This window comes from Chrysochloris asiatica, unplaced genomic scaffold (assembly GCF_000296735.1).
Source record: "Chrysochloris asiatica unplaced genomic scaffold, ChrAsi1.0 scaffold00156, whole genome shotgun sequence".
Lineage (NCBI taxonomy): Eukaryota > Metazoa > Chordata > Mammalia > Afrosoricida > Chrysochloridae > Chrysochloris > Chrysochloris asiatica.
The window spans coordinates 942,390-967,796 of record NW_006408674.1 but is presented as its reverse complement, the minus strand read 5'-3'; the positions used below and the strand labels follow the sequence as shown (position 1 = coordinate 967,796).

The window sequence follows — 25,407 nt, the reverse complement described above, 5'->3', positions numbered from 1 at the left end:
TTGATGGTCCTAGGGTCCTCTGTTCCTGGAATGTAAGATTAACTACTTCCCCCTTTTTGTTACAAAACTCCTACCTTTACAGTTGTGACAGTCGCAGTTAGTCATGATAACAATTACTCACTATTGAATCATAAGAATCTTATCCCCATCTCCTTTCACCAGACCCATCTAGACAAGATGAAAACTATTCAATGGGGACTCTTATCTTACCCCGCACACTCTTAAATTTAACTTCCTCTTGAAAACTCGTAAGCTAGTCACTTTGTGCCTTTATTGCCCCCTCATTTTAGGTAACCAATGTCTAAGTTACCCGCCCCTATCTACCCTGTATACAGAGGGGATAGGATTGATACTTGATGTGAAGACTCCTTCTCTTTCTCTGTTGGTATTTTGAGCTACTACATCCATAATTATAGGTCAAGTTCAGCAAGATAGATCTTGAAGTGTTCATTTTGATGATGAGTTCTTCTTCAAATTGTCATTCGTGGTGTACTAACCATATGACAGTCCAGTTCAGAATGGCCAACACTAGTCCATCTCAGCTCACTAATGCCTAGGGTATTGATCTTCATGTGTTCTGTTCAGTTTTTGAGGACTTATCATTTTCCTAGATTCATACTTTGTACATTTCACATTCTGATTATTACTGGGTGTTTGAAGCTATTTCTTCTCATTTTGAGTTGTGTCCTATCAGCAGATGAAGGTCTTGAAAGCTTACTCCTTTCACATCATTAAGGTCAACTCTACTTTGAAGCGGCAGATCTTCCCTAGTTGTATTCTGAGTGTCTTCCCACTTGAGGGCTTCATCTTCCAGTACTACATGAGACAGTATTTCCCTGCTATTCAGTAGGTTTTCAGTGGTTTGACCTTTCAGAAGTGGTCCACTTCTCCTTCTTCCTAGTTTGTCTCGTCTGGAAGCTCTACTGAAACCTGTCCCCCATGGGTGACCCAGCTGGCAAAATATCAATGGCATAGCTTCCAGCATCACAGCAAAACACAAGCTACCGCAGTACGACAAACTGGCAGAGAAGTGGTGGGAGATTACCAGGGACTGCCAGAAAAATGGACAATTCTGTCTTGGAGGATGTATAGCCAGAATGCTTCTTAGATTCAGGCATGCTGGGACTTTGTCTCACATATGTTAGCCATGTCATCAGGAGGGACCAGTCCCTGGAAATTAAGGTAGCTCTGGTAGCATAGTGGTTACGAATCTGGCTGCTAACCTCAAGGTCAGCAGTTCGAAACTGTTCCGCTGGAGAAAGATGAGACATTCTGCGCCTGTAAAGATTTACAGCCTCGGAAACCCTGTGCAGGGTCACTGTGAGTCGGAATCGACTCCACAGTACTTAACAACAAAACTGTGTGAGAATATATTTCTCTTTGTCGGTACCATCCATTTGTGGCATTTCTGTTATAATTAAGAGAGAGGTACAAACTGTTAAGTGCTCGTCTCCTAGCTGAAAGGTTGGTGGTCTGAATCCACCCAGTGACGCCTTGGAAGAGAAACCTGTTGAAAAGCCTCTTGTTGTTAAGTGCCATCGAGTTGGTTCTGAGTCATAGCAACCTCGTATAGGGTTTCCGAGGCTGGAGCAGAAAGCCTCATTTTTCTCCCGTGGAGTGTCTGGAGGGCTCAAAGCGCCAGCCTCGTGGTTCACAGTCAGTCCAGTCAGTGCTCATTCTCGGAGCCACCGTGCTTTCTGAAAAACCTTATGAAGCAGATTGATTCAGCATATACGAGGTTGCCATGGCTCTAAATGAATCCTCAGCACCTAACAACGCAAAGGGACAGGATCAAGGTGGGCAGTAAGAGGCCAGATGACCTATTTAAGTGGTTATTGCAGTTAAGCAGATGGAAAAACTGAGTCCAGAGAGATGGACTAGCAGAGGATGAACCCAGGACTGCTGACCAGCAGCTAGCTCCCTTGTGGCCACTCACCCTCAGGTTCAAGACCATCAACCAGCGCCCCACATCAGGCGCAGACCACGGTGCCCGCACGTGTTTTCGCAGGTCATGCTGCTGAGAGCCGGGCGGCGGTGGACATCGTGCACCCGGTGCGCGTGGACGCAGGGGGCTCCTTCCTGTCCTATGAGCTGTGGCCACGCTCACTTCGCAAGCGGGACGTATCTGCACGGCGCAGTGCGCCAGCCTTCTATGAGCTGCTGTATCGTGGGCGAGAGCTGCGCTTCAACCTGACCACCAACCAGCACCTACTGGCGCCTGGTTTTGTGAGCGAGACACGACGGCACGGCGGCCTGGGTGGAGCGTACATCCAGACCCGCACCCCTGCCTGTCACCTGCTCGGTGAGGTGCAGGACCCCGAGCTTGAGGGTGGCCTGGCAGCCATCAGTGCCTGCCACGGACTGGTGAGTGCTCTGGGTTGGAAGTGGAGGCAGTGGGACACAGGGCTGTGCCTCCAACCATGTCCAGCCAATGAGCTTTTTCCTCCCTGGACTTCAGTAGTTACTCCTGTAAAATGAGACTAACAAATGCAGGCCTTGTCTAGAGCAGCAGTTCTGAACTTTTCACAGGAGTCAGAATCCCCTACTTAGAACTAATTAGAACACTTTTTGAGAGGAGATAGATCTGGGATGGAGCCTCTGAAATCTTGCATTTCTGGCAGTTTCCCAGATAATGCTCTTACAGCAGCTCCAGAGACCCTGTTTTGAGAATCACTGTAGACTAACCAGATCCCTGGGTGACACACATGGTTTGCCTTGGACTACTAACCTAAAGGTAGGTGATTCAAACCCACCTGGTGGTGCTGCGGAAGAAACACCTGGCAACCTGCTTCTGTAAAGATGAACTCCTCTTTACCTTCCTAGAGAAATCCCCAAGGAGTAGTTCTACACTGTAACACAAGGAGTGGCCAAGAGTTAGGAATGATTCCATGGCAACAGGTTTGTTTTTTGTTTGTACGCTGAGTTGGGAAACAGCTGACTCTCTCTTTCTTTGGGGGTGTTAGTTATGACTTGGTTGCCCTGCAGAGCCCTTAAGCTGTTTTTCTCTGGGGTAGGCACTCTTTTATCTTGTAGCTCTTCCACGGGGTGATAAGCTACCTCAGTCAGGCCCTCTCTGCCCAGATCAGAGCTCCTAGGAGAGCAGGCCTCAGCCCCTGGCTACTGCTTGTAGCCCTAATAAGCCTTCCTTTGCTTGAGTGCCCTGTTACTGCAGCTTCCACCTCAGGCAGAATGGGGCCTCCTCCTTCTTTGCATTTAGATCCCAGCTCAGTGCCTTGTTTCTCTTCTGTAAATAGCACCTATTGAATAGCTAGCTGTGAGTAGTAAGTGCTGATTAGAAAGTGCCTGGCACATGGCCGTTCCTTAACATGTTATGTTTGAACCCATTCTTGCTGCTGCTGTGTCTGTCCATCTCTTTTGGGGGTCTTGCTCTTTTTTGCTGTATCCTCTTGTTCTGTTTGAACAACTGCCTTTTGGTCTATGTACAGGTTCCTAATGAACACAGTTAAGTATTCTGGAATTCCCATTCTTTGCAATGTTGTCCATAGTTTGTTGTGATCTACACAGTCAAGTCCTTTTGCATAATAAAAGCACAAGTAAACATCTTTCTGATATGCTCTGCTGTCAGTCAAGATCCATCCGGTGTCATCAATGATGGCTCTCAGTCCATGTCTTCTTCTGAATCTGGCTTGAATTTCTGGCAGCTTCCTGTCTTCAATGTGCTCCTGCAATTTTTAATTTTATTTTTGGAACTTTTTACTCTGAAATAAATGAAGATTTACTGGGCAGATCATCGGTTTTACATTCAACAAATCATACACAGTTTCATCCTAATGATGGCATGCAACTGTTTTTTAATAATCTTTAGCAAAATTTCACTTGTGTGTATAATTAAGGATGTTGCTTAATGGTTTCCACATTCTGTGGGATCTTTGGAATGGACACAAATACAGATCTCTTCCAATCAGTTGGTTAGATGTTCCAAATTTCTTAGCACAGATGAGTGAGTGCTTCCAGCGTGCATCCATTTGTTGAAATATCAGTTTGTGTTCCATCACTTCCTGGACCCTTGTTTTCAATGCCTTCATTCTTCCTTCAGTATCACAGTTCTTGATCGGATGCTACCTCTTGAAATGGTTGAACACAACCAATTCTTTTAGGTACAGTAACTCTGTGTATTCCTTCCACTGCCCTTTGATGCCTTCTGTATCATTCCTTCCATCTTCTTTTGATGTTTCCTGCATCATTCAATATTTTGCCCATAGAGTCCTCCAGTATTGCAAATCGAGGCTTGAATTTTTTCTTCCATTCTTTCAGCTTGAGAAATGCTGAGTGTGCTCTTCCAATTTGGTTTTCTGACTCCAGCTATTATTACACATTTCATTGTAATACTTTGCTTTGCCTTTTACATGTTGTTGTTAAGTGCTGTCGAGTCGGTTCCAACTCATAGTGACTCTGCATAAGGTGTCCAAGGATTGGCTGGTGAGTTTGAACTGCTGACCTTGCAGTTCAAACCAACCTTGAGGTTGAGTGCTTATCCTGTGGCACCATAGGTGTTTAATATGTGTTAACTTTTCCCACACCCCAAACATACCGACCTCATTCTTACCTTTAGTGCCTCTGTGCAAGCTCTCTGCCTGGAATGCTCTTTCCCCAGATCTTCGGCGGCATCTCGACCTTCAGTCTTTACTTTAAATGTCACCTCTTCAGAAAGATTTCCCTGACTATCCAATCAAAAGTAGCGGTCTAACATTGTCTCATTTCCCTGTTTAAGTCTCCTTACTGCATACATTTCGCTAAGCCTTGGTTTTATTTTTGCATTTGTTGTTGTTGTGCCATCGAGTCGGTACCGACTCATAGCGACTCATAGTGACCTTATGTACAAAGAATGAAACACTGCCCAGTCCTGGGCCAACCTCACAATTGTTGCCACGCTTGAGCTCATTGATGCTGCCACTTTGTCAATCTATCTTGCTGGGGTCCTCCTCTTTTTCTCTGACCCTCCACCTTACCAAACATGAGATCCTACTCCAGGATACCATGGTTTGCATAGGTGTGTGTTTTTGTTTTACTGTCTCTCCCCCACAGACACCTTGGGAAGAGGTAATCTGGCTTCCAAACCCATGCTTTTAAGGAGTTTCCCCCACAGCTGCTGTGATAACACTAAGACATATTCTCACTTGTGGAGCCCGCACCGGCTCCTTTACATAGTTAATCTTGCTCAGAGAGGAACTTGCCTGAGGTCACTCCGTTATTCCATGTGGTGGAGTCTGCATTGAAACCTGTATCTCCTGATCCTGAAAGGGAGTCATTCCAGGCCCCTAGGGAAGGGGACTCTCTGGGTGCCGGGGTGGGCATGCCCGTGACCGCCTGGCAGCTTCCCTTCTCTGGCAGGCCCTTGGTCCGGAGAACAGGATGTCCCAGTAGCTGTGAGCATCTCCATGGCTCGAGTGTGGGTGGAGCTGCTTTGGGAGTGATTCATCGCCTCAGGGAAACCGAGGGCAGGGCAGAAGCTCAGGCCAGCTGGAAGGGCACAGAGGCTGGAGCTGTCTGGCACAAGAAGGAGATGCAAACTTGCCTGGAGGCCCGGGCTGACAGCTCCAGAGGGAAGGTTGTCTGGGATCATGTTGGGGGGGGGACACCATTGTTTTTTTAGATTTGGACACAGAACCACTTCTCGCTTCCTGGGGCTGTGACCTCTGACTAAAACTCTGAACCCTTTGGCTGTGTAAAGAGAGCAGGGGAGGAGGGCACGGGGTGGGCAAGGTCCAGGTGTGTTAGGGGTCACAGTGGCAGGAGATGCTTCTGGGAGTGGTAGCCTCCCTGTGTAAAGCTGGTGTTTCTTCCCCAGAAAGGTGTGTTCCAGCTCTCCAACGAAGACTACTTCATTGAACCTCTGGATGGTGCCCCAGTCCGGCCTGGCCAGGCCCAGCCCCATGTGGTATATAAGCGTCAGGCATCTGAGAGGCAGGCAGAGCAGGGTGTCTCTAGCGTTCTTGGCACCTGTGGTGTGCAAGGTATGCCCCTCTGCTGCCAGCTCTGGGGTAGGGAATGGGCTCGGGGGTGGGGGTGGGGGGTGGTAGATTGTTTGTTGCTGTTGTTAAGTGCCGTTGAGTCGATCCTGACCCGTGGTGACCCTGTATAGGGTTTCCAAGGAGCAGTTGGTGAGCTTGAACTACCAACTTTGCAGTTCAAAGCGACTTTGCAGTCCAGTGCATTAACCCACAACACTATACCAGGACTCCTCAGGGGGGATGTTGTTGTTGTTGTTAAGTGCTGTAAAGTCGATCCCGACCCATAGTGTCCCTGTATAGGGTTTCTGAGAAGCAGCTGGTGAGCTTGAACCGCTGACCTTGCAGTTCAGATGACTTTGTTGTCTGGCTCATTAGCCCACAGTGCCACACCAGGACTCCTCAGGAGGCATAATGGACCCCTTTTAGAAGCTTCTCCTAATATCCCCATGCATGGTTCCCCTTGTGCCCCAGAGAGCCATGCAACAAACTGACCCTTGTGCCGCATCCTCGTCCTCGCTCCTACCTCCCCATTTCTGGGCTCGGTCTGTCCCCTGCCACCCTCCTGCATCCCCAGCTCTATCAGTTGTGCTTCCTCAAGCATCCAGTAGAGCAACTAGCCAGGAACCTCCTTCGCTTGCCAGCCAGCTCCCACCTCAGTATATGGGCCTCTGTGCATCTATGGAAGGAGTCCTGGTGGCTCTGGATTGAACCCTGGGCTGCTAACTGCAAGGTTGGAGGTTCAAGCCCACCACTTGGCTGCTCTTTGGGAGAAAGATGAGGTTGCTCCCATAAAGATTCAAAAACCCTAAGACGCAGTCCTCCTCTGTCCTGTGAGTCAGAATGAACTTGACGACATTGGGTCTGTGAGGCTGCCTGGGAAACTAGCACCCCCGCTGCAGAGCCGCCAGAGTGGAGGCCAGTCTGGTCCCAACTCTCCCCCATGTCCCAGAGACAGTTCACCAAGGGAGGCCCTTGAGACACGAGTCCTGGGTCAGTCCTGCTGTTGACTCACCGTTTCCCCATCTGGGCCCCCAGAGTCGTTCTCGGAGCTGGAGTCTCGGCGGGAGCGCTGGGATCAGCGGCAGCAGCGGCAGAGGCAGCGGCCCAGACGCCTGAGCCAACGCTCAGTCAGCCGCGAGAAGTGGGTGGAAACCCTGGTGGTAGCCGACACCAAGATGGTGGAGTACCACGGGCAGCCACAGGTGGAGAACTACGTGCTGACCATCATGAATATGGTGAGGCGGCTGCAGGTGGCCGGGACGGGAAGGACCGCACATCCTGGGAGGGGAGGTCAGGGATGCAAAGGGTGAGTTTAGGGTAGGAAGGCTGACAGACTGGGGTCCAGACCCAGATTCCATAGGAGTAGGGCAGCAAGCCCCTCAGACTGGGACCTCCAGGGCTACTGTGGGAACACCATTGGGTTTCATACCACTTCATTGTCTCAGCTGACCTTTGATAAACAGTCTACCCACTGCTAAGCAGAGCTGGGTGGAAGCAGATGGAGGCAGATGGAGATAGCCACGACTGTGCCAGCCTGGGAGAGCTCACAGACTGGTTGGTTCGCTCACAAACTCCCTCCACTGGGTTCGAACAAACTCCCTCTGCTGGGCCCTGGGGACAAAGAAGCGCAGTCAAAATAGCTCCTGCCTGGGACATTAGAGTTACTAGTTAGCGATTGTGGGCAAGTCACTTTACCCCGGTGTACCCATCTGTGAGCTGAGGATGACTGTCTCCATGTGTGACAGTTGACTCAATTGAGTCACACATGGAGACAGGGAGGGGCAGAGCCGGACGGGAACCCCACTCGGAACTCAGATGACGAGCTGGTGATTACCAGAGGTGGCAGTGTGTCAGCTTTTCCCCGCCACCACTCAGCCAGAGTGTAAAGGAAGCCTCAGCCCCAAGCTGCTTCCTGCAGCCCTCTGGGAGAAAAGATGTCTGCCCTGGCCTGAGCACAAGCCTAGTTCTACCCTGGGTGGGGTGGTTGGGGTCAAGGGTGATCCAAAACTGGGTGATGTTTAGGGGGAGCTCTGAGGCTTGTGTCATATGATACTGCTTCTCCCATGTCAGCCCCTCAATTCATCCAACTCTATAGAAAATGCCTTCTGACATCATCAGTACACCGCCACCTATTCTACAGCTAGGCAGCTTGAGGCTCTGACACACAAAAGGGTTCTGTTCATGGCTGTTCTCCCCACTGCGTGAGTCCTCATCTGCAAGCTCAGCTCAGGATGAATCCTTCCTTGACTCAGCCACTATCACTGGCTCCCCATTCCTTATCAAATAAAAGCCATGACCCTGAACCGGGTACCCAAGGATTCAAAGACCCAACTCAAGCCTTTCTGTTCAGTCTTGTCAGGCTGAGGAGGGGAACTGCTAACAGCCAGGATTGTGGAGAGACTGTTGCTGGACAGCAGGGTGTGGCCTCTGAGCTAGGGGCAGGGAAAAAGGCCAGATCCCAGGCCCTGAGGTCTCGTCCTAATTCTTCCCACTTTTCTGAGGGCCTAGCCTGTAAGAGGTCTAGAAGTAGTCTGAAGTCACCACTGGTTAACTGGGTGTCTCAGTTCTCTTGTGCTGCAATAAACACAAACACCACCATGCAGGCCTTTCACACGATGTATTCTTTCAAAGTTTAGAAGGTTAGAAGTCTGAAGTTACAGCTTCATCTCCGGGGAGGACTTTCTCTTGGCTCACAGTTTAGGAGTAAGGTCTCTTTTCAGCATGTGTGCACCCTGCATTCCCTGGAGATTTCCATGTGTCTTGGCATCTGTCTTCCCCTGGATCTACGAGGTTCTCAGGTCAGAGACCCCAGGTCCAACAGACTTGCTCTGCTCTAGTCTCTGGTGGTAGTTGGTCCCTGCTTTCTGCTATCATCAGTTTCCTTTTATCTCATAAAATAAAAGGTGTTCCAGGGAACCTCTCCTTCCATGGGATTAGGGCTGTGAGCGGACTCAAGGTGTTGTATCCCACCCTTGACCCTGTTAATGGTTTATCACAGCAGATACATCAGGGTGATTATTGTATCATTGACAAACCACTGAGAATCATGGCCCAGTTAAGTTGACACGTATTTTGGGGGGTTGCAATTCAATTCATAACACTGGGTTTATTTAATCTCCCCTTTTTCAATGTTCCCTGTAGGCCAGGAACTGGGCAGCGTAAGGCCACCCAGCCCTGTGGGCTCTCCCATGGCATTCCCTCCTTGTGGTCACCCCAGATCTTACCTGGTGTGCTCTCCATACCTGTACCAAAGCAGAGCTCTGTCTCCCCAGATATCCTTTAAGAAACTCTCCTTGGTTAAGTTGACCCCCACCCCAGTATCTCCCAACACTTATCTGCTTCCATATTTCTTGGGCAACAGTGAGAAGTGTTAGATGAGGGGGCTTTAAAAAGTTCATGGAAAAATGGAATGAGAAAAGAATGGAATTTTTTCACTAAGTTTTTTAAGCCTTCTTGCATATGCAGAGGGCACTAAGCTACCCTACCAGGGGTGGGGAATGTCTGGCCCCCAGACCATATGTTGTTGTTGTTAAGTGCCGTCGAGTGGGTTCCGACCCATAGCAACCCTGTATAGGGTTTCCAAGGAGCCTTTGGTGAGCTTGAACCGCTGACCTTGCAATTCAAATGGCTTTGCAGTCTGGTGTATTAACCCACAGCGCCACACCAGGGCTCCCCATATAAAGCCCACAAAATCAGAAATGGTCTGGTCCTGCCAAGGCAACCGCAGTTCCAGCCATCATATTATAGCAGGCTAATTTTTAGATTGATAATTCTGTGTGGCCCACAAATGATTTTATTCAAATGGCCCTTGGCAGAAAAGTGGTTCCCCACCTCCTAGCCCTTACACATGGTGTAGGGTCAGTTGCTGGAGCTTTCTGTCCTCCGATGCCACTTCACTGGGGGCTGATACCAAGTTCACCTCTCTCTCTGTAGCCTAGGAAGGACTTGTTCTTCTCATCTGACTTTCTTCCGGATCTTGTCTCATCCTGGATTGGGAAGACTCAGCTCAGTACCCAGGATTCAGTCGTTCGTTCTATTACTGTGTCCTGTGTGTCCTGCTGGACACATCCCCAGCCCTCAGGGAGCTCAGAGCTGGGCAAGGAGACAGATATGAATCAGACATTCACTCCAATGAATGTGAAGGTGGCATCAAAGTGGGTGCTGGAGAGGATGGAAGTATCGGGTGGAATAAAGGCTCCCAGAGAGCATCCAGAAGGCTGAGAGCTGAAGAGAGAGAAAGAGTAGAAAGTAACTTGGGGCTTCAGGGAGGGAAGCTTTTCCTGGCATGAGGAAGCACATTTGCAAAGGCCCTGTGGTAGGAAACCTCATGAGATTCTGAGAGAAAGCCAGAGTGACCAGAGGGAGGGCTTGAGGTGAGACCAGGGAGGCAGAGAAGGACCAGACCACGCAGTCCTGTTAGCCAGGTGGGGACATATGTCCTCACCCTGTGGACAATGAAGAGCCACTCAGTTATATCAAGCAAGGGCATGGTGAGATTGAGTTTGTATCCAAGACCGATGGCTGGAGCGGTTAGGCTGCATGCAGGTGGCTTGAAGGAACCACAGATGCTGTGGGGAGACACGGTAGACCTGGACAGCTGGCCAGATAAGAGGATGGCTCTTGGACTGGGCTGTGGTTGTGGAGAGGGAAAGAGGAGACAGATTCAGGCAGGATTTAGGAGGCAGACTGGTTGAATGTGGGGGTGAGGGGGTAGAGGGACTCCTCAGATGCCCGCCTCTGCATGGAGACAGGTTGCTGGGCGCCCTTTTTGACTGTGGCTTCTGGTAAGTCCACCCTCATTGTCGGGCTGTGGTGCCCTCTTAGCAGTGTTTGTTTTGTCCATTGCTACTTGGATTGCTAAAAGGCTCTCCTGTCTCTGTGCCCTGGAACTGGACATCTGGCCCTATTGTTGTGGACTGTCCTCTTCCTTGCTCTGAATTGATAGCTTTGAAAGAGCTGAGAGTTTCCCAATTTTCAAGGCCCATTTTCCTACCCCTGGCCCACCTTGCATCTCTGAGAGTACCCTGGGACACAGTAGAGAGCTCCCCATGTAGCCGTGGGGCCTCTGAAACCTTCCTCCTTGGCTCCATGACTTTGTGCCCAGGTGCCAGAGCTCCTAGAAGATGGGGTAGCAGAGCAGTGGGGAGATGCCCGGGCCTGGCTTTACCCACATCCCTCCTCCCTACACTCTCCCCAAGTCTCCTGTCCCATCAGAGGGCTCTGTCCTGGGATGCTGGCTCTGGCATCTCCAAGGCAGGAGGGGGCTACAGGGACTCCCCAGGTGAGGACAGAGTAGGACCCCAACAGGGGCCGGTCAGCCAGCATCAGAAAGTCTGTGATGCCATTGGCTGAACTTGGTGGGGTGGGATTGGTACTTGTGCTCAGGACAGGCTGCAGGCCTGGAAGGAGCCTGAGAAGCCTTCTTGACCTCCAAGTTCTACAGAGGTGGGGGGGGACACATTTCAGATGTGGGTGCATGTGCGTGAATGGTCCATCATGCACATCCTTCCATATGCACATGGGGTACGTCTGTCCAGGTGGGTTGTGAGTGAGCATTGGCTGCTTGTATGCTATATCCCAAGTGACAGACTGACCCGTCTCTTGGGCAGGTGGCCGGCCTGTTTCATGACCCCAGCATTGGGAACCCCATCCATATCACCATTGTGCGCCTGGTCCTGCTAGAAGAGGAGGAGGTAAGAGGCCATGTGCTCTCCCATTGTCCCCTGCTGAAGCACAACAGCTGCCTCCTGCTCCGAAGCCAGGGCCTCCTTGGCCCCCGCTCCCTGGCTGACCTTCTCTCAGGTTCTCTCCATGAAGTGTCCACCCACTGTCCCCTCTGGGCCTCTGTCTCCCTCATTTGGACTGACCCTCTTGGAGCTGAGGGGGAGGAGTCAGGAAGTAGATCACCTGGCCTTTCTGCTGAAGAGCCTCTGGGTGAACCTGAACCTCCAATCTTTTGGTTACCAGTCAGTGCGTGAGCCATTTACCCCACCTAAGGACTCCCTCTCTGCCCCCAGAAGGACCTGAAGGTCACACACCACGCAGACAACACCCTAAGGAGCTTCTGCAAGTGGCAGAAGAGCATCAACATGAAGGGAGACACCCACCCCCTGCACCATGACACTGCCATCCTTCTTACCAGGTACCGCCGGGCACCAGGGGCGGACAGGAGAGTCACCATCTTAAGAAGGTGCACCTTACCCTCAGCAGGGGGAGATGCAGCCCAACTCTCAGGGAGCCCTGTTTTGAGGAGAACTTGGGCTCTTTTGGTCCAAGGCTGGATCTCGACAATGCTTGGGCAGCCTGCTCTGGCTCTTACAGGACTTTTGTTGTTATTGGGTACCACGGAGTGGGTGATTTTGACTCAGCATCCCTATGTGACAGAGAAGAACTTCCCCATAGGATTTTCTAGGCTGATATTTTTATAGTAGCAGATCCACTAGGTCTTTCTTCTGCAGAGTGCCTGGGACTTCAAACTGCCGACCTTCTGATTAGCAGCTGGTGCTTAACCGTGTGCCCCCAGAGCTCCTCCTTGTTGTTGTTGTTTTCCGTGGAGTCGGTTCTGACTCATAACAACCCTGTACAGGGTTTCCGAGGCTGTAAAACTTTATGGGAGCAGAAAGCCTCATCTTTCTCCTACAGAACAGCTGGTAGTTTGGAACTGCTGACCTTGCGGTTCGTAGACCGATTTGTAACCACTATGCTACCAGAGCTCCTTAGGGCTCCTCCTTACAGAATTAGTATTTGCAAACTCCAGGTGGAGCTCTCTTCCCTCTTCTATCAGTACCCTCACTGAATTATTGTTTTTAAGTCCGTGAAGTCCGTTCCAACTCATAGTGACCCTGTATAGAGTTTGCAAGGAGCGGTTGGTGAACTTGAACCGCCAACTTTGTGGTCAAAAAGACTTTGCAATCCAGCACATTAACCCCCAGCGCCACACCAGGACTTCCTCACTGGGATAGTGACAAGAATTGTCTGTGCATAGGTGTGACAGGCTCCAGGAGGCCCCTGAGGGTCATGTGTGAGTGAGGGTACCAGCTCCCAGGGGGGCTGCTATGCTGTGGCCCAGGGTGGTGGGATGAGCCGTGGGAGCCTGAAGACCCACTTCTCTCTGTGTGCACAGGAAGGACCTGTGTATGGCCATGAACTGGCCCTGCGAGACCCTGGGTCTGTCCCACGTGTCGGGCATGTGCCAACCACACCGCAGCTGCAGCATCAGCGAGGACACAGGCCTGCCCCTGGCCTTCACCGTGGCCCACGAGCTTGGGCACAGGTACCCCACTCACCCCTTCAAGAACCCAGCTTCACCTTCCCAAGCTAGGGAAAGAAAGCTGCCCCGGGAGAGGGCGCCCCCGGTCAACCTGGCCATATGCTACCCCATGACCAGGACTGCTTCCCTGTTGAACCTGAGCGAGGCACCACCTGGGCACCCCTGAGGCTGACCTGGTGTAGGCTTTATTTGAAGGGAGGTTGGAACAGACCATGAAATCACTATACATATTTGGTGACCCCTTCCTTTTCCCCCTCTCTGCTTGCATTTGTAAACTTTGGCCCCCCCTAGCTACTCCTACTGCTGTGTGCCCTTGGGAAATTGTCCTGCCATCTCTGAACCTCTGGGTGCGTCTTATAAATTTAGGGGGTTGGATTCAGAACGTGTCTCTCTGGTGCTTTCTGCCCAAGGTGCTCATCATGTGTAAGCGCAGCTCGTGCCTTCATCTCTGTTTGGAGAGGTGGCAGGTTTCCCCAGCTGGTGAATCGGGCAGCATCTTACACTGTCTGGTGGGCTGACGAGGGTCATCCACCCAGACACTGGGTTTCCTGGGTTACAGCCATGTACCCAGGCACCCTCTGCCCCAACCCTGCCATCTCCTGGCTGTGTTACCCATCTAGTTCCTGAGCCCCTCTGAGCCTCTCTGGGGATAACAGTGCCTCCTTGGGCAGTCTGAGCAAGTTAGTGTTGTGGAAGGTGCTTCGCTAAATGCTTGGCTCATAGCAGGTGCTCAGGGGATGTGTTTCTCATGCCCTTCCTAAGGGTGGTCTCTTAAGAGCTTTCTGTGATGTGGTGGGACGTCCTTCACTAACTCAGGCACACAGTATTGGGACAAAGCCCTGGACATGGCAGGGCCTGCTAGTCTGCTCCTCGTTACAGTGAGGTGGCCAGGCTGGGATGGGCCACCACCCTTGGCTCGCCATTACTGCTGGCCCTAGGTCCTTCTTGGAGGAGGACCCTGAGGGATTCCCTGATGACACCGGTAGTTGAGATTAAGGAACCTGACCCCAGAAAGGGGATGTGACTTTGCCAAGGCTACACAGTCATTTGGAATCCTGGTGTGGCATGGTAGAATAGGCACTGGACCGCAAGGTTGGCAGTTCAAACTCACCAGCCACTCCTTGGAACCCCTATATAGAGTCGCTATGAATCGGAACCGACTCAACAGCACTTAACAACACCAACAACACAGTCATTTGGTGGCAAGGCCAGCCCTGGGAAGTAGGACCCTGCAGCCATCTGGGGTGGGGGCCGGCTGGCAGCCTCCCGCCCACTCACCCGCCCCTGGGGCCTGTGTCTCACGCAGTTTTGGCATTCAGCATGACGGAAGCGGCAATGACTGTGAACCTGTTGGGAAACGGCCTTTCATCATGTCTCCACAGCTCCTGTACGACGCTGCGCCCCTCACCTGGTCCCGCTGCAGCCGAGAGTACATCACCAGGTTCCTCGAGTAAGTCCCTCCCCAAACCCGGGGACCCAGTCCTTGTCTATGACATCAGATAGTGACATTCAGTGTCTGGGAGGAGGAGCACCCAATACAAATAGGGGGCTGGGGTCCCAGTGTCCTCCCAGGAGGGACATCTGAGCTAAATCTTGGAACCTGAGCAAGGGTTGCCAAATCTTCAGAAGAGAAAGGGCAAAGTTCAGGAGAGTTAGGGAGGAAGGAGGCATGGAAACAGGAAGTACAGGGAGGAAGTGAGGATGCTGCATTATGAGGAGTGCAAATCAATGAGATGAAAATGTCTGTGAGCAGAAAATGGCTCTGCTCTGCAAATTGTCACCCAATTCACAATAAACAGTGTTTTGTTGTGTTTCTTCAGTTGGTGTGGGGTGGAAAGAGTGGCGTTCCTGGTAGAGGTACCATGAATGCAGGTTTGGAGACAGGAAGGAGGACCAATGAGTGAGGTTCTATGAACCCAGGTGCAGAGTTAGGGACTTAATTTGTGGAGTCCAATGAAAAGCAAAGGAGGCCTGGTGGCACAATGGATAAGTACTTGGGTTGGTGGTTCTAACCCACCCAACAGCTCCAATGGAGAAAGACCTGGTGATCTGCTTCTGTTGTGTCCTCGAGTTCCTGCAGATTCATTGCGACACTGTAGAGGGTTTCCAAGGAGCAGCTGGTGGGTTCTACCCTAGAAACCCTATTGGGCAATTCTGCTCTGTCACATGGAGTCTCTGTGAGTTGAAATCAACTCAGTGATGCCTAAGAACAGTGCAAAGCAGGGGGAAAGTACCAGTAAATGTACTAAAATACACAGCATTTTCCTTTCTTCTGCATTCTTTTTATTTGTCATGGTATTTTTGTTTTTAAAAAAATCTGTTACTTAACGTCCTCAAAACTCAAACTCACTACCAAGTCAATTCCAACTCACAGCAACCTTGTATAGAGTTTCTGAGCCTATAAATCTTTACAGGAGCAGAAAGACTTGTCTTTCTTCCTCATACGGCTGGTGGGTTTGAACTGCCCGACCTTGTGGTTAGCAGTCCAATGCTTACTCTACGGTACCACCAAGGATCCTGAATGTTGTCTAAGGTAAAGAAAAAGAAAAAAATGTAGCTTGTTAGCATACATTTTCCCATTCATCTTTATCTTGTACACTTTTCATTGTGAATACAAGAGCATTTAACTCATATACAGAATCACCAAAATGACACATGTCATGTTTCATGGCTTGTCCTGACTCTGGCAGTGGAAAGCTGGATAAAACTAGTTCAGACGGTTTTCTTTCACTTGCTGTTATGCACACATTCTACCAAGACTCTACTACTCTTGGCTTGTTGTTATGTGCCATGGAGTTGGTTCCAACTCATAGTGACCCTGTACAGGATTTCCGAGGCTGTAAATCTTTACGGGAGCAGAAAGCCTCGTCTTTCTCCTGCGGAACAGTTGGTAGTTTCGAACTGCTGACCGTGAGATTAGCAGTCTGATTTGTAAAGCACTATGCTACCAGAGCTCCTACCCCAGTCTCAACTGGATGCTTTCTAGACTCACACTGAAATTGGTGTGTAGGGCTGTTTTTCTTCTGGAGCCCATACTGCCTTTATTTTTTTCTTTAGTTTCCTTCGATGGGATGGGGTACTCCCATGTTTTGGGGGAGCCCATCCTGAAGTAGCTTTCTGAGGAAGAGTGTTTGGAGGTAAAACGTTTACACATCTGAAAGTGTTTTTATTTTTCCATTTTGATTTGACGCTGACTTCTGGATGTCACTCGCCTGCAGTTTTTAAGACATTTTTCTATTGTCTTCTAGCTTCCAGCATTGCTGTTAAGCAGTCTCATACCATTGTGATGCCCAAGCCTTTATGTGTGAATTTTTCAAAACTCTGGAAACTTTTGAAAGTCTCTCTCGCCTTAAAATTTTATAATTATGTGCCTTGGTCTGTTTTTATTTATTATCTTGGGCACTTGGTAGACCTTTTTAATCTAGAAACTCATGTCCCTCAAGTTCAGGAGGGCCCTTGTATTATCCGGTCATTTACCTTTCTCTCTTCTCTTTCTAGAATCATTTTCTTATTTAAAAATTTTTAATACTTTTTTTTTTTGCCCCCCAATCTTTTGTTTTCTGGGAGGCAACTTTACAACCTTTCTATTAAGTTAAAATGCTTTTGATTTTGTTTTTTCTATTGCAACTTAAAATTGTTTTGCTTTTCTTGTTCTCTGAGTACTCTCATTTATTTTGTTTTGTTTTATTTCATAGGTACAGTCTCTTATCTTTCAGGGATTTTATTTTTTTCTTCTGCTTCCTGTGATAGCTGTCTTTGCCTTTGAGGTTTTTAGTTTAATCTAATTTTTGTTGTTTTTCATTTCTTTCTTTTATGCTAAATGTTTTTAAAAATGTCTGCATTTCATACACTGTGTCTGTGGACTTGGGCAGGTGTTCTCTGAGTCACGTTGAGGCACTGGGTCGGACAGGCTGTTTCTTTGGGAGAGCTTTAAATATCAGTATCGAAGGTCTTTTTTCTGGTCTTCTTTCCTGCAGACGATTCTCCCTGGAAGAGGGTAAGCCTAGCTATAGCATTCTGCATCCAAATGGGGGAGAAGCTTGGCAGACTCATTTGTAGACTTTCCTTTGACCCCCATCTCTCTGTGGGCCCCTCCACCTCCGAGCCTCCACTGTGTCTGGTGTCTCAAGGTCAAATCCTCCTGGTCTTCCTTCTTCAGGCAGTGACCCCCGTCCTCTGTCAGGCAGAGAACTGGTGTCACCCTGGCCCTGCAGAGCTATGGAGGGAACTTAGGTTCTGGTGAATTCTTACACAAACTTTCAGCAACACTCTGGTCCCCAGCTCTACTGATACCCAGGTCGTCTGTCACCCAGATTCCTGAGCCTTTCCACTCTTGTGCTTCTGGTCCATTTCTTCCTCAGGCACTTGGCTCTTAGCCTTCTCCACTCAACCAACTCAGTCACCATCTGCTCTCCAGCTTCTTGAATTTTGTTGACATCTTTCATCTGCCATCATCACCTTTCCCTTGGCCTTTGTCCTGTGGATTTATGCCCTATGTGTTCCTTTATTGTCCTCATAGTGGGATTTAGGGAGGGAACCGAGAGGAATCTTTCTGCTCCCTGTGCCCTGGTTTTCTAGCTATCTACTCACCGTGGGGTTTAAGCAGGGATGTGGCCAGATCTATGTTGCTATAAGAGGAAGGGTTCTGGCCTCTAGAAGAGGGATTTCTGGGGTGGGGGTGGGATTGGAAGCAGAGAGAATTTTGTTTGGAGGTTAAGAACCTGGGCTCTGACCCAGGCTTCTACCCTTAGGCCTTGAGAAACAATAATGTTGGGGCTGCCTCATGAGTTTGCTATGAGGATTGAATGAGAAACCATGTGAAGTATGTAGCACTGTGCCTACCGCATGGTCAGCACTCAATCTATATAACTATTCATTTCTCCTGCTGCCACCTGGTATATCATATGGACCTGAACCAGGGAAGTGACCCGGAGGATGGAGAGGAGGGCTGAAAAATGTTCCTCTCCCAAGGGTGTGTTTCCTCCCCTAGAGGGGGTGCTGGAAAATTAGAACAGTAGCTGCTCCCACAGCACCCTCGGGGCTTGTTCCTTTGTGCCAGCTTCCCAGCGGCCACATCCCAGGGTGCCGCCCACCACCCTAGCTCCAGGACAGACAGACAGATGAGGCTCTGTCCTCATTCAGCTGCTGGAATGCATGATGGACTTGGCTCAGGGCCTGGGGGGAGAGTGGGAGGGGAGGGCCCAGAGCCTGGGCACCAACAAGGATGGCGGACTTTTCCTAAGACAGAGAGCTGTACACCTCACCCTTGAAGGGGACCAGGGAGGAAGAAAGCTGTAACCTCTCTGAGCACTCTGTCCTGGGAGTCAGGCAGAGGAGATTATGGGGCCCTGGGGAAAGGTGGAGGCCGGGGGTGCTCTGATGGGGAGAGTGGTTCTAACCCTCATCCTTGCTGAGGAACTGAGAAAATGAGCCCTACCCAGGCAGGGTGGGGTGCAGAATGAGCGAGTGAAGTGGGAGAAGGTGCCATGTGTTGAACCAGGCAGTGTGTTGTAGCCAGAGGAGAGTCAGAGACCCTTGCAGACCATCCTGCTGGCCCCACTGGACCTGATACTCCTCAGACCCTTGTTGTTGCTGTTAAGTGCCGTCAAGTCAGTTCCAACTCATAGCGACCCGGTATAGGGTTTCTGAGGAGCAGCTGGTGAGTTTGAACCACCAACTTTGTGGTTCAAACTGATCTTGTGGCCCAATGCTTATCCTGTAGTACTTCACCAGGATTCCTCAGACCCTTAGAAACAGGTGTTTATGAGCCACCGACAGCCAGACATGACAGTTCCCACCTAGGTCGCAAACTCAGGCTCTTGCTGTATCAACAAACCCTGATCAAGTCCCAGCATGCAGCAGGTCTTGTGCTTGGGGCACAGTGGTAAACGAGACAGACAGGGAGACAGACATGTGACAGTCAGGGTGATTGGCAGCTGTGTGGGTTGTAGGAATCCGGAGAGGGGGACCCACTTTGGCCTGGGGTCAGGGGACCCTCTGAGAACATTGTCTGTGAGAAGATGCCTCAGGGCCGCCCTTTGAAAGGCCAATGAAGAGTACCCTAGGGAAGAAGGATGTTCCAGGTGAAGGAATGCAGCTGGAGGGAAGTTTCCAGAGTTCTTCAGACCAAACCCATCTGAAGAGCTCTCAGAGTCTTTTTGGACTGGGGACTACTTTAAGGGGAAGAGGCCAGGCTGTCTGCTCCAGTGAAGAGCAGTTCTACTCTGTCTTGTAGCGACGATGTGAGTCTATGGCAGTGGGGTGGGTGGGGAGCGCTGTGGGGTGCGGCCCTGTTCACTCCTGCCTTCCCTGCCAGGGTTTCTGCAGGGAGAGAAGCAGACATGTGGTGTGTTGGGCCCCCCGGTGACTTCGCTTCAGCCCCCATCATCATAGCTCCGTAACCAGAGCCCGGGCGGAGGAGGGGGCTGTGCACATGGCCTTCCCACAGGCGGCAGCAGCTCTTTGTAGTCAGCTTGTGTGCACGTGGGGTGGGAGTGAGACTCCCCGCTGGACCCATGTGGGACCGCCCAGCCCAGCTATAATTAGAACAAAGAGGGGCCCTCCAAGGGGGCCTGGCAGGGAGCCGACCTGAGGAAGGAAGGGCCAGCTGCCGGCTACTTGTATGACTTCCACAAGTAGATGCTGCTATTTATACCTTTGCAGCTTGGGGCATACAGGCCACCTCAGCCTCTTGTGGATGAGGATGTGAAGGCCCAGAGAGGGTGAGAGATGGTCCTAGGTCACACAGCATCCACAGCTGGGACAAGATGGGAGAGCAACTCAAGTTTTTGACTCCCCAGTAAGCACATGGGCCTGAAGGTAACCCGGATTCTGATGGCAGGTGTCTTGTGAGGGTTGCCTCAACATTCTGCTCACACACTGCATGGCCTTAATTGATTACTGTCACTCTGGCTGCCCAGCAGTAGGCCTGGTGGTGGCTCTGTAAGGTAAACACTGGACTACTAACTGTAAGCTTGGTGGTTCAAACCTACCAGCCACTCCTCGAAAACCCTACACAAAGGGTCACTACTGAGTCAGAACGGACTCTACTGTACTTAACAATAGGCCCACTGAAGCCATGCACTAGGTTCCAGCCAGGAAGCAGAAGGGCTGGGATTTGGAGCTCTTGGTGTGGGTCTGAGATACCCTACTCCCTCGGTATAGGGACTCCTGAGTCAAGAGTCCCCACAGAGTAGCCCCCCAGCCAAGGTCTGAGTCAAAGGCATGGTGGGATCTCACTCCACATCGCGTGAGTTGTGGTGTACCAGACAGGAAGGAAACCGCGTGTCCGGCTGTTCTGCCCCAGGTTCCAGGTCCCGGAGCGCCAAGCTGAGGTGGGCAACCACTAGACCTTAAAACCTGCCGTGTTGTTGAACTGATATTTAGGGCGAAGTATTTCAGACCCAGGCCTGTGATGGGGTGGGAGGAATCCTCCACTGAGGACAGGCCGAAAGTGGACACAACGCAGAGGCTGCAGCCTGGGCCAGCTTCAAGTCCTGACCACTGCCTCCCTCCTGTGTGGCCAGAGACAGAGTTATACTGCTCTAGGCCTTGTGTCTAAGGACAGGGTAATGACAGAGACTTTTGCTGTTTTGTGGAGTGTTGTGAGGAACACACGAGAGGGGCCTGCTCAGCACCCAGGGCCAGCCTGGCCTGGGACCATCTGGTGCCGAGGGCTGGGTATAGCTACAGCTCATTTATGCCGCCCATGGTAAAGGAATTGGTTTCCTCAGCACCGGAGGTCCGGGTAATTCCAGGGTCCTTAGCGAGACTCTAGTCACCAAAACATTGTTCCTTGAGCTGTGGGTGGAGCCTGGAGCCTGGCCTGTTCTGGGCCCCAAGTCCTGAGGGTCTATTTCCTGTTTTTCTTTGCTGTTCCCAACTCATCTTGGGGGATCTTTGCCGCACTGTATTGGGCTGCTTGCTTCTCCTCAGTAAGCTCAGCCCCTGGATGCCCCACTCCCACAATCCCCCCTGGATATTTAGCATTTTCCCTCTGCCTAGGCTCCCCCTCAGCCTGAGTCCATGCGGTTCAACTCTTGCAACCCCTGCATGTGTGGCTACCTCCAGAGCCTTGCTCCTTCTTGCCGCTTCCTCCAAGCTCACATCACCTGTTCTTCCCAGCCCCTCAGTGACCTGACTCCGACATACAGCCCCAGCCTAGCTCTCCTTTGGAAGCCCTGCCACTCACTGGCTGGGAGACTAGGAAACCACACAGACCACCCACCCCACACCAGGTCCCAGCTCCCAGACCTCTCTGTCTCTGAGCCCTGAACTCCAGGATAGGAACTCCCCGTGTCCCAGTCTCTCCACACCAGCCTTCAGCAGCATTAGCCTGAGCCCCACGTCCCCACGTCCACTGCAGGATGCATCGTCACTCCCCTCTTTGCTGTGCCCTCAGCTCCTGCCCAGGCCCTCAATCCTGCCATGTGATTTCTCCTTGTCTACATTGGTGTCCCTGGTAAAGTCACGCAGTTGGTGTCCAGGGATCCTTGTCCATCTCCTTCCTCACCGAAATAGCTCCAACCCCCAACCCCAAACCATCCAGGTTCGCTGTTCACTGTACAAATGTGACAACAGACCCAGAGACCTTCCAGGGTGGTGGTGTGAGGTCACCCCAAGGTGCCTTGGAAGAAAGACCTGGCCATTTTCTAAAAAATTAGCCTTTGGAAACCCTGTGGAGCACAGTTGTACACGTGACACACACGGGGTCACCATGAATTGGAATTGACTTGCTGGCAACTGGTGGTTATGGGGTGAAATCCAGAGAGAATCCAACACGAGTCTGAGATTGTCCAATGAGCTCTAGCAGAACCTGGCCTGCCTTTTGTGGGCAGCAGGGCTGAGGGTGGCTTGCAAGCGTCGAAGGAGCGTCTCTGGTGGAATCTCAGACGTGGCTGTGTGCTGGCTGTCACTCACTCACAGCTGTGAGCTGTGAGCAGGGTGTTTAGCTTATCGGAGCCTCAGCTTCCTCAGTGTGAAACAGCAGTAATGGTTTGTAAATTGTGGACTTGTTGAGAGGAATCAATGAACTGATGTTTATAGAGCACTTAGCAGAAGGCCTTGTTGTTGTTGGTTCCAGCCCTTAGCCACCTTGTATAGGGTTTTCGAGGAGCAGCTGGTGAGCTTGAATTACTGACCTCGCAGTTCAAATGGCTTTGCAGTCTGGTGCATTAACCTACAGCGCCACACCAGGACTCTATAAAGTAAATGCTTAATAAAAGGCATTCTGGTAGCATACTGGTTATGAATCGGGCTGCCAATCTCACCGTCAGCAGTTTGAAACTACCAGCCGTTCCGAGGGAGAAAGATGAGGCTTTCTGCTCCCGTAGAGATTTACAGCCTCGGAAACCCTGTACAGGGTCACTATGAGTCGGAACTGACTCCACGGCACATAACAATTCTTGAGTTCTGTAGGATAAACACAGGACTGCAAACCACAAGTTCAGTGGTTCGAGCATACCAGCCACTCCATGGGAGAAAGATGAGGCTTGCCTCTGCAAAGACTTAAAGCCTCGGACACCCTATACAGGCTTTGAGTTGAAATCGATTCAAAGGCACGTAACAACAGCAACAATAACAATAGATCCCTGGTTGGCGCAAACGGTTTGCGCTTGTGTGGCGGTTTGTACTTGTGTGGCACTGTGGGTTAATGCTCTGGATTGCAACGTCTGTTTGAACTGCAAGGTCAGCGGTTCAAGTTCACCAGCTGCCCATCACAAACCATATACAAGCTCGCTATGGGTCAGAACCGACTCAATCGCACTTTACAACAGCAATAACATTCACCTACAGGTTGATGGTTTGAACCTTTGGCACAAAGACTTGGCTACCTGCTCCCAGAAAGATGATGGCTAAGGAAACCCTTTGGAGCAGGTCTTCGTTGTAACTCATGGGGCTGCTGTTCACAGCAGTGGACTTGAAGGTCATTGGTTTGGGGGTTTGATTATTGACTAAGGAATCACGGCCCTGCTGAGACCTTTCTGACCCTCTTAAGGCTTCAGGGAGAGGGACACTGGGGCCTGGACACTGGACTTTCGGAGCAGAGTAGACAGCAAGAGCACATGGTCTGTGGAGCTGAACACTTGTGGGCTCCAGCCCTGACTTAACTCCACCCTGAACAAGTCATTGAGTCTCTCAGAACCGATGTCCTCATTCATAGGAAAGGGTGACACCTTTTGAGGTGGGAGTGATTATCAGGAGGGATTAATATCGAGTATGGAAAGCCACCAACATCTTGCGGGTGCAGCCCTGGAGACCACAGGCAGGAAGTTGTTGCTGAGGGCCCAGGAAAGGGGCAAAGGCAATGGATGCTGGGGTGGGTGTGGACAGGTGGACAGACTGAAGAAGAACCAGGGCTAATGCCACTCAAGGCAGGTTAGGTGGAGGCTTCTGGGACAGTATGAGGCACAAATGGGGTCAAGAATGTGGGAGCTGGAGAGCAGGGGTGGAGTACAGGGCAGGTGCCTCTAGGCCTGATGGAGGCTGGGTTGTTGAAATGCCTGTTGCTGTTCTTCTAAAATTGTCCCATATTACTTTCCTTCACTGTGCAAGCATCTGTTGAGGGGGTCACAACCTGGAACTTTTGCCCCTTCCCAAGCTCCAGCCAAAATAGCTGAGCTTTTCCCATTTTATTTTTCATTTTTTGGGGAAAAAAAATCTGGTTTGGCTTCTGAAAACAGTCTCTTGACCTCTTTAGGAGGGTGCAGGGTTTGTATCTCTACTTCCCAGTATCCTGCTCTGTCCCTACTCAAGCCCAACTCCTCTCAGCAGGCAGGGACACTGAGGCACACAGGGGGCGGTGTGGCCCACCTTGTAGTCTCTCTGTCCTCCCCCGTTTGTAGCCTCCTGCTGGGCCTCTGAAGTCTCAAAGGCAGAGAGACCAGAGCTCGAAGAGGGTCCATCGGTATTGTCCCAAGCACACTCTTCAGTATTGTCCCAAGCACACCCAGTGTCCACGTGGCTCCTGCTTTTTCCATCACCCCCTCAGTCCTTTCTGCCACCTCAGGAGAGTGAGCCCGTAGGTGTGATGACTCTAGGGCCCTGGCTCTACTGCATCACCTGTCTGAGTCCACCAGGCCCTGCCTGGTCTGCCCAGTGAGTCCACCTGGCCCAGCCTGGTCAGACCAGTGAGCCCTGAGGAGGACGTATGAAGCCCACAGCCTGTGGCCTGGGTGCTGGGTGCTGGGTGCAGGGGGAGGGTGTGGGCAGGACAGGGAAATAAATGGTCAGTGAGAAGCAGCTATGATCAGAGCCCCTACCCCCATCCCATGGCCTCCATCCCTGTGGTGTCCCCCACCCTTGCCACCTTCCCTTCTCACCTCCCTTCCTGTGCTGAGCCCAAGCTGAACCTTTCCAGGACTCCCATGACCCTGGTCATGTCTCTGGTATAGGGCCCCCCAGACCTTTGTCTTCAGTTGCAGACCCTTGCTTCCCCTCTTCTAGGCTTCCAGTACGGCTGTCTGCAACTCCTGGGCCCTCTGCTTGTCCTCCTCCCTGATCTGGCCCCAGCCTCCTCCAAACCTCCCAGACTAGAAATGAGGGTTTCTTCCTGCCCTGCCTTACCCTGCCTGGCATGGGGCTCAAGTCTCACAGGTTCTGCCTCCCTCCACCCCTTGGCTGAGTTCTCCTAGCTACCTGGCCCAGGAAGGCCCCTAGACCCTCTTCCAAACTCCCCAGGACTACATTGAGCCTTAAAGCAGTCTGGCCAGCAGGCCTGTGCATTCACACTCTGAAATTGGTGTAGCAAGGGCACAAGTGACCCCTGCCTCAGGTACAAGAGGGTCACAGAGTGAGCTAGTGGCAGTGGCTGCTGAGCTGAACCTCGGACGTCTGTGTCTGATGCAGCATGACAAAGGACGGCCTGGGGATGGGCAGGACTTGGGCCAGAGTTGCCCCTGGGTTCTCACAGCTTGATGGCTAAGCAAGTGGCTACTTTCAAGTCCTGGTCCTTCCACAGATGACCCAATGTTTCAGCCCCAGGTGGGCAGTCCTGTTCTATCAGCTGTAATGTAATGCTCTCTAGATCCCTGTCTGGAACAGCCAGGTCCAGGAACTGGGCTGGGCTGGGGGAGCCTGCAGGGATTCAGCACAGGGGACACTTGAGGGCTTGGCGATCCAGGGGGACTACTGAGGGAAGGCCCTTGGGTTGGATCTTGAGGAGTG

At 51.2% G+C, this 25,407-nt stretch overlaps 1 protein-coding gene across 1 annotated transcript in view; it reads left to right on the top strand.

Moving 5' to 3' along the window:
- The first annotated feature begins 1,744 nt into the window (after positions 1-1,744).
- ADAMTS7 (ADAM metallopeptidase with thrombospondin type 1 motif, 7) overlaps positions 1,745-25,407 on the top strand; it is a 42,713-nt gene continuing 19,050 nt past the window's right edge. Inside the window, exons 1-8 of the mRNA XM_006870941.1 lie at positions 1,745-1,796; positions 1,943-2,364; positions 5,810-5,975; positions 7,008-7,207; positions 11,582-11,665; positions 11,990-12,114; positions 13,096-13,245; positions 14,549-14,692. Of these exons, the coding sequence (XP_006871003.1) occupies positions 1,745-1,796; positions 1,943-2,364; positions 5,810-5,975; positions 7,008-7,207; positions 11,582-11,665; positions 11,990-12,114; positions 13,096-13,245; positions 14,549-14,692 (1,343 nt within the window). The remainder of the gene's footprint in view (positions 1,797-1,942; positions 2,365-5,809; positions 5,976-7,007; positions 7,208-11,581; positions 11,666-11,989; positions 12,115-13,095; positions 13,246-14,548; positions 14,693-25,407) is intronic.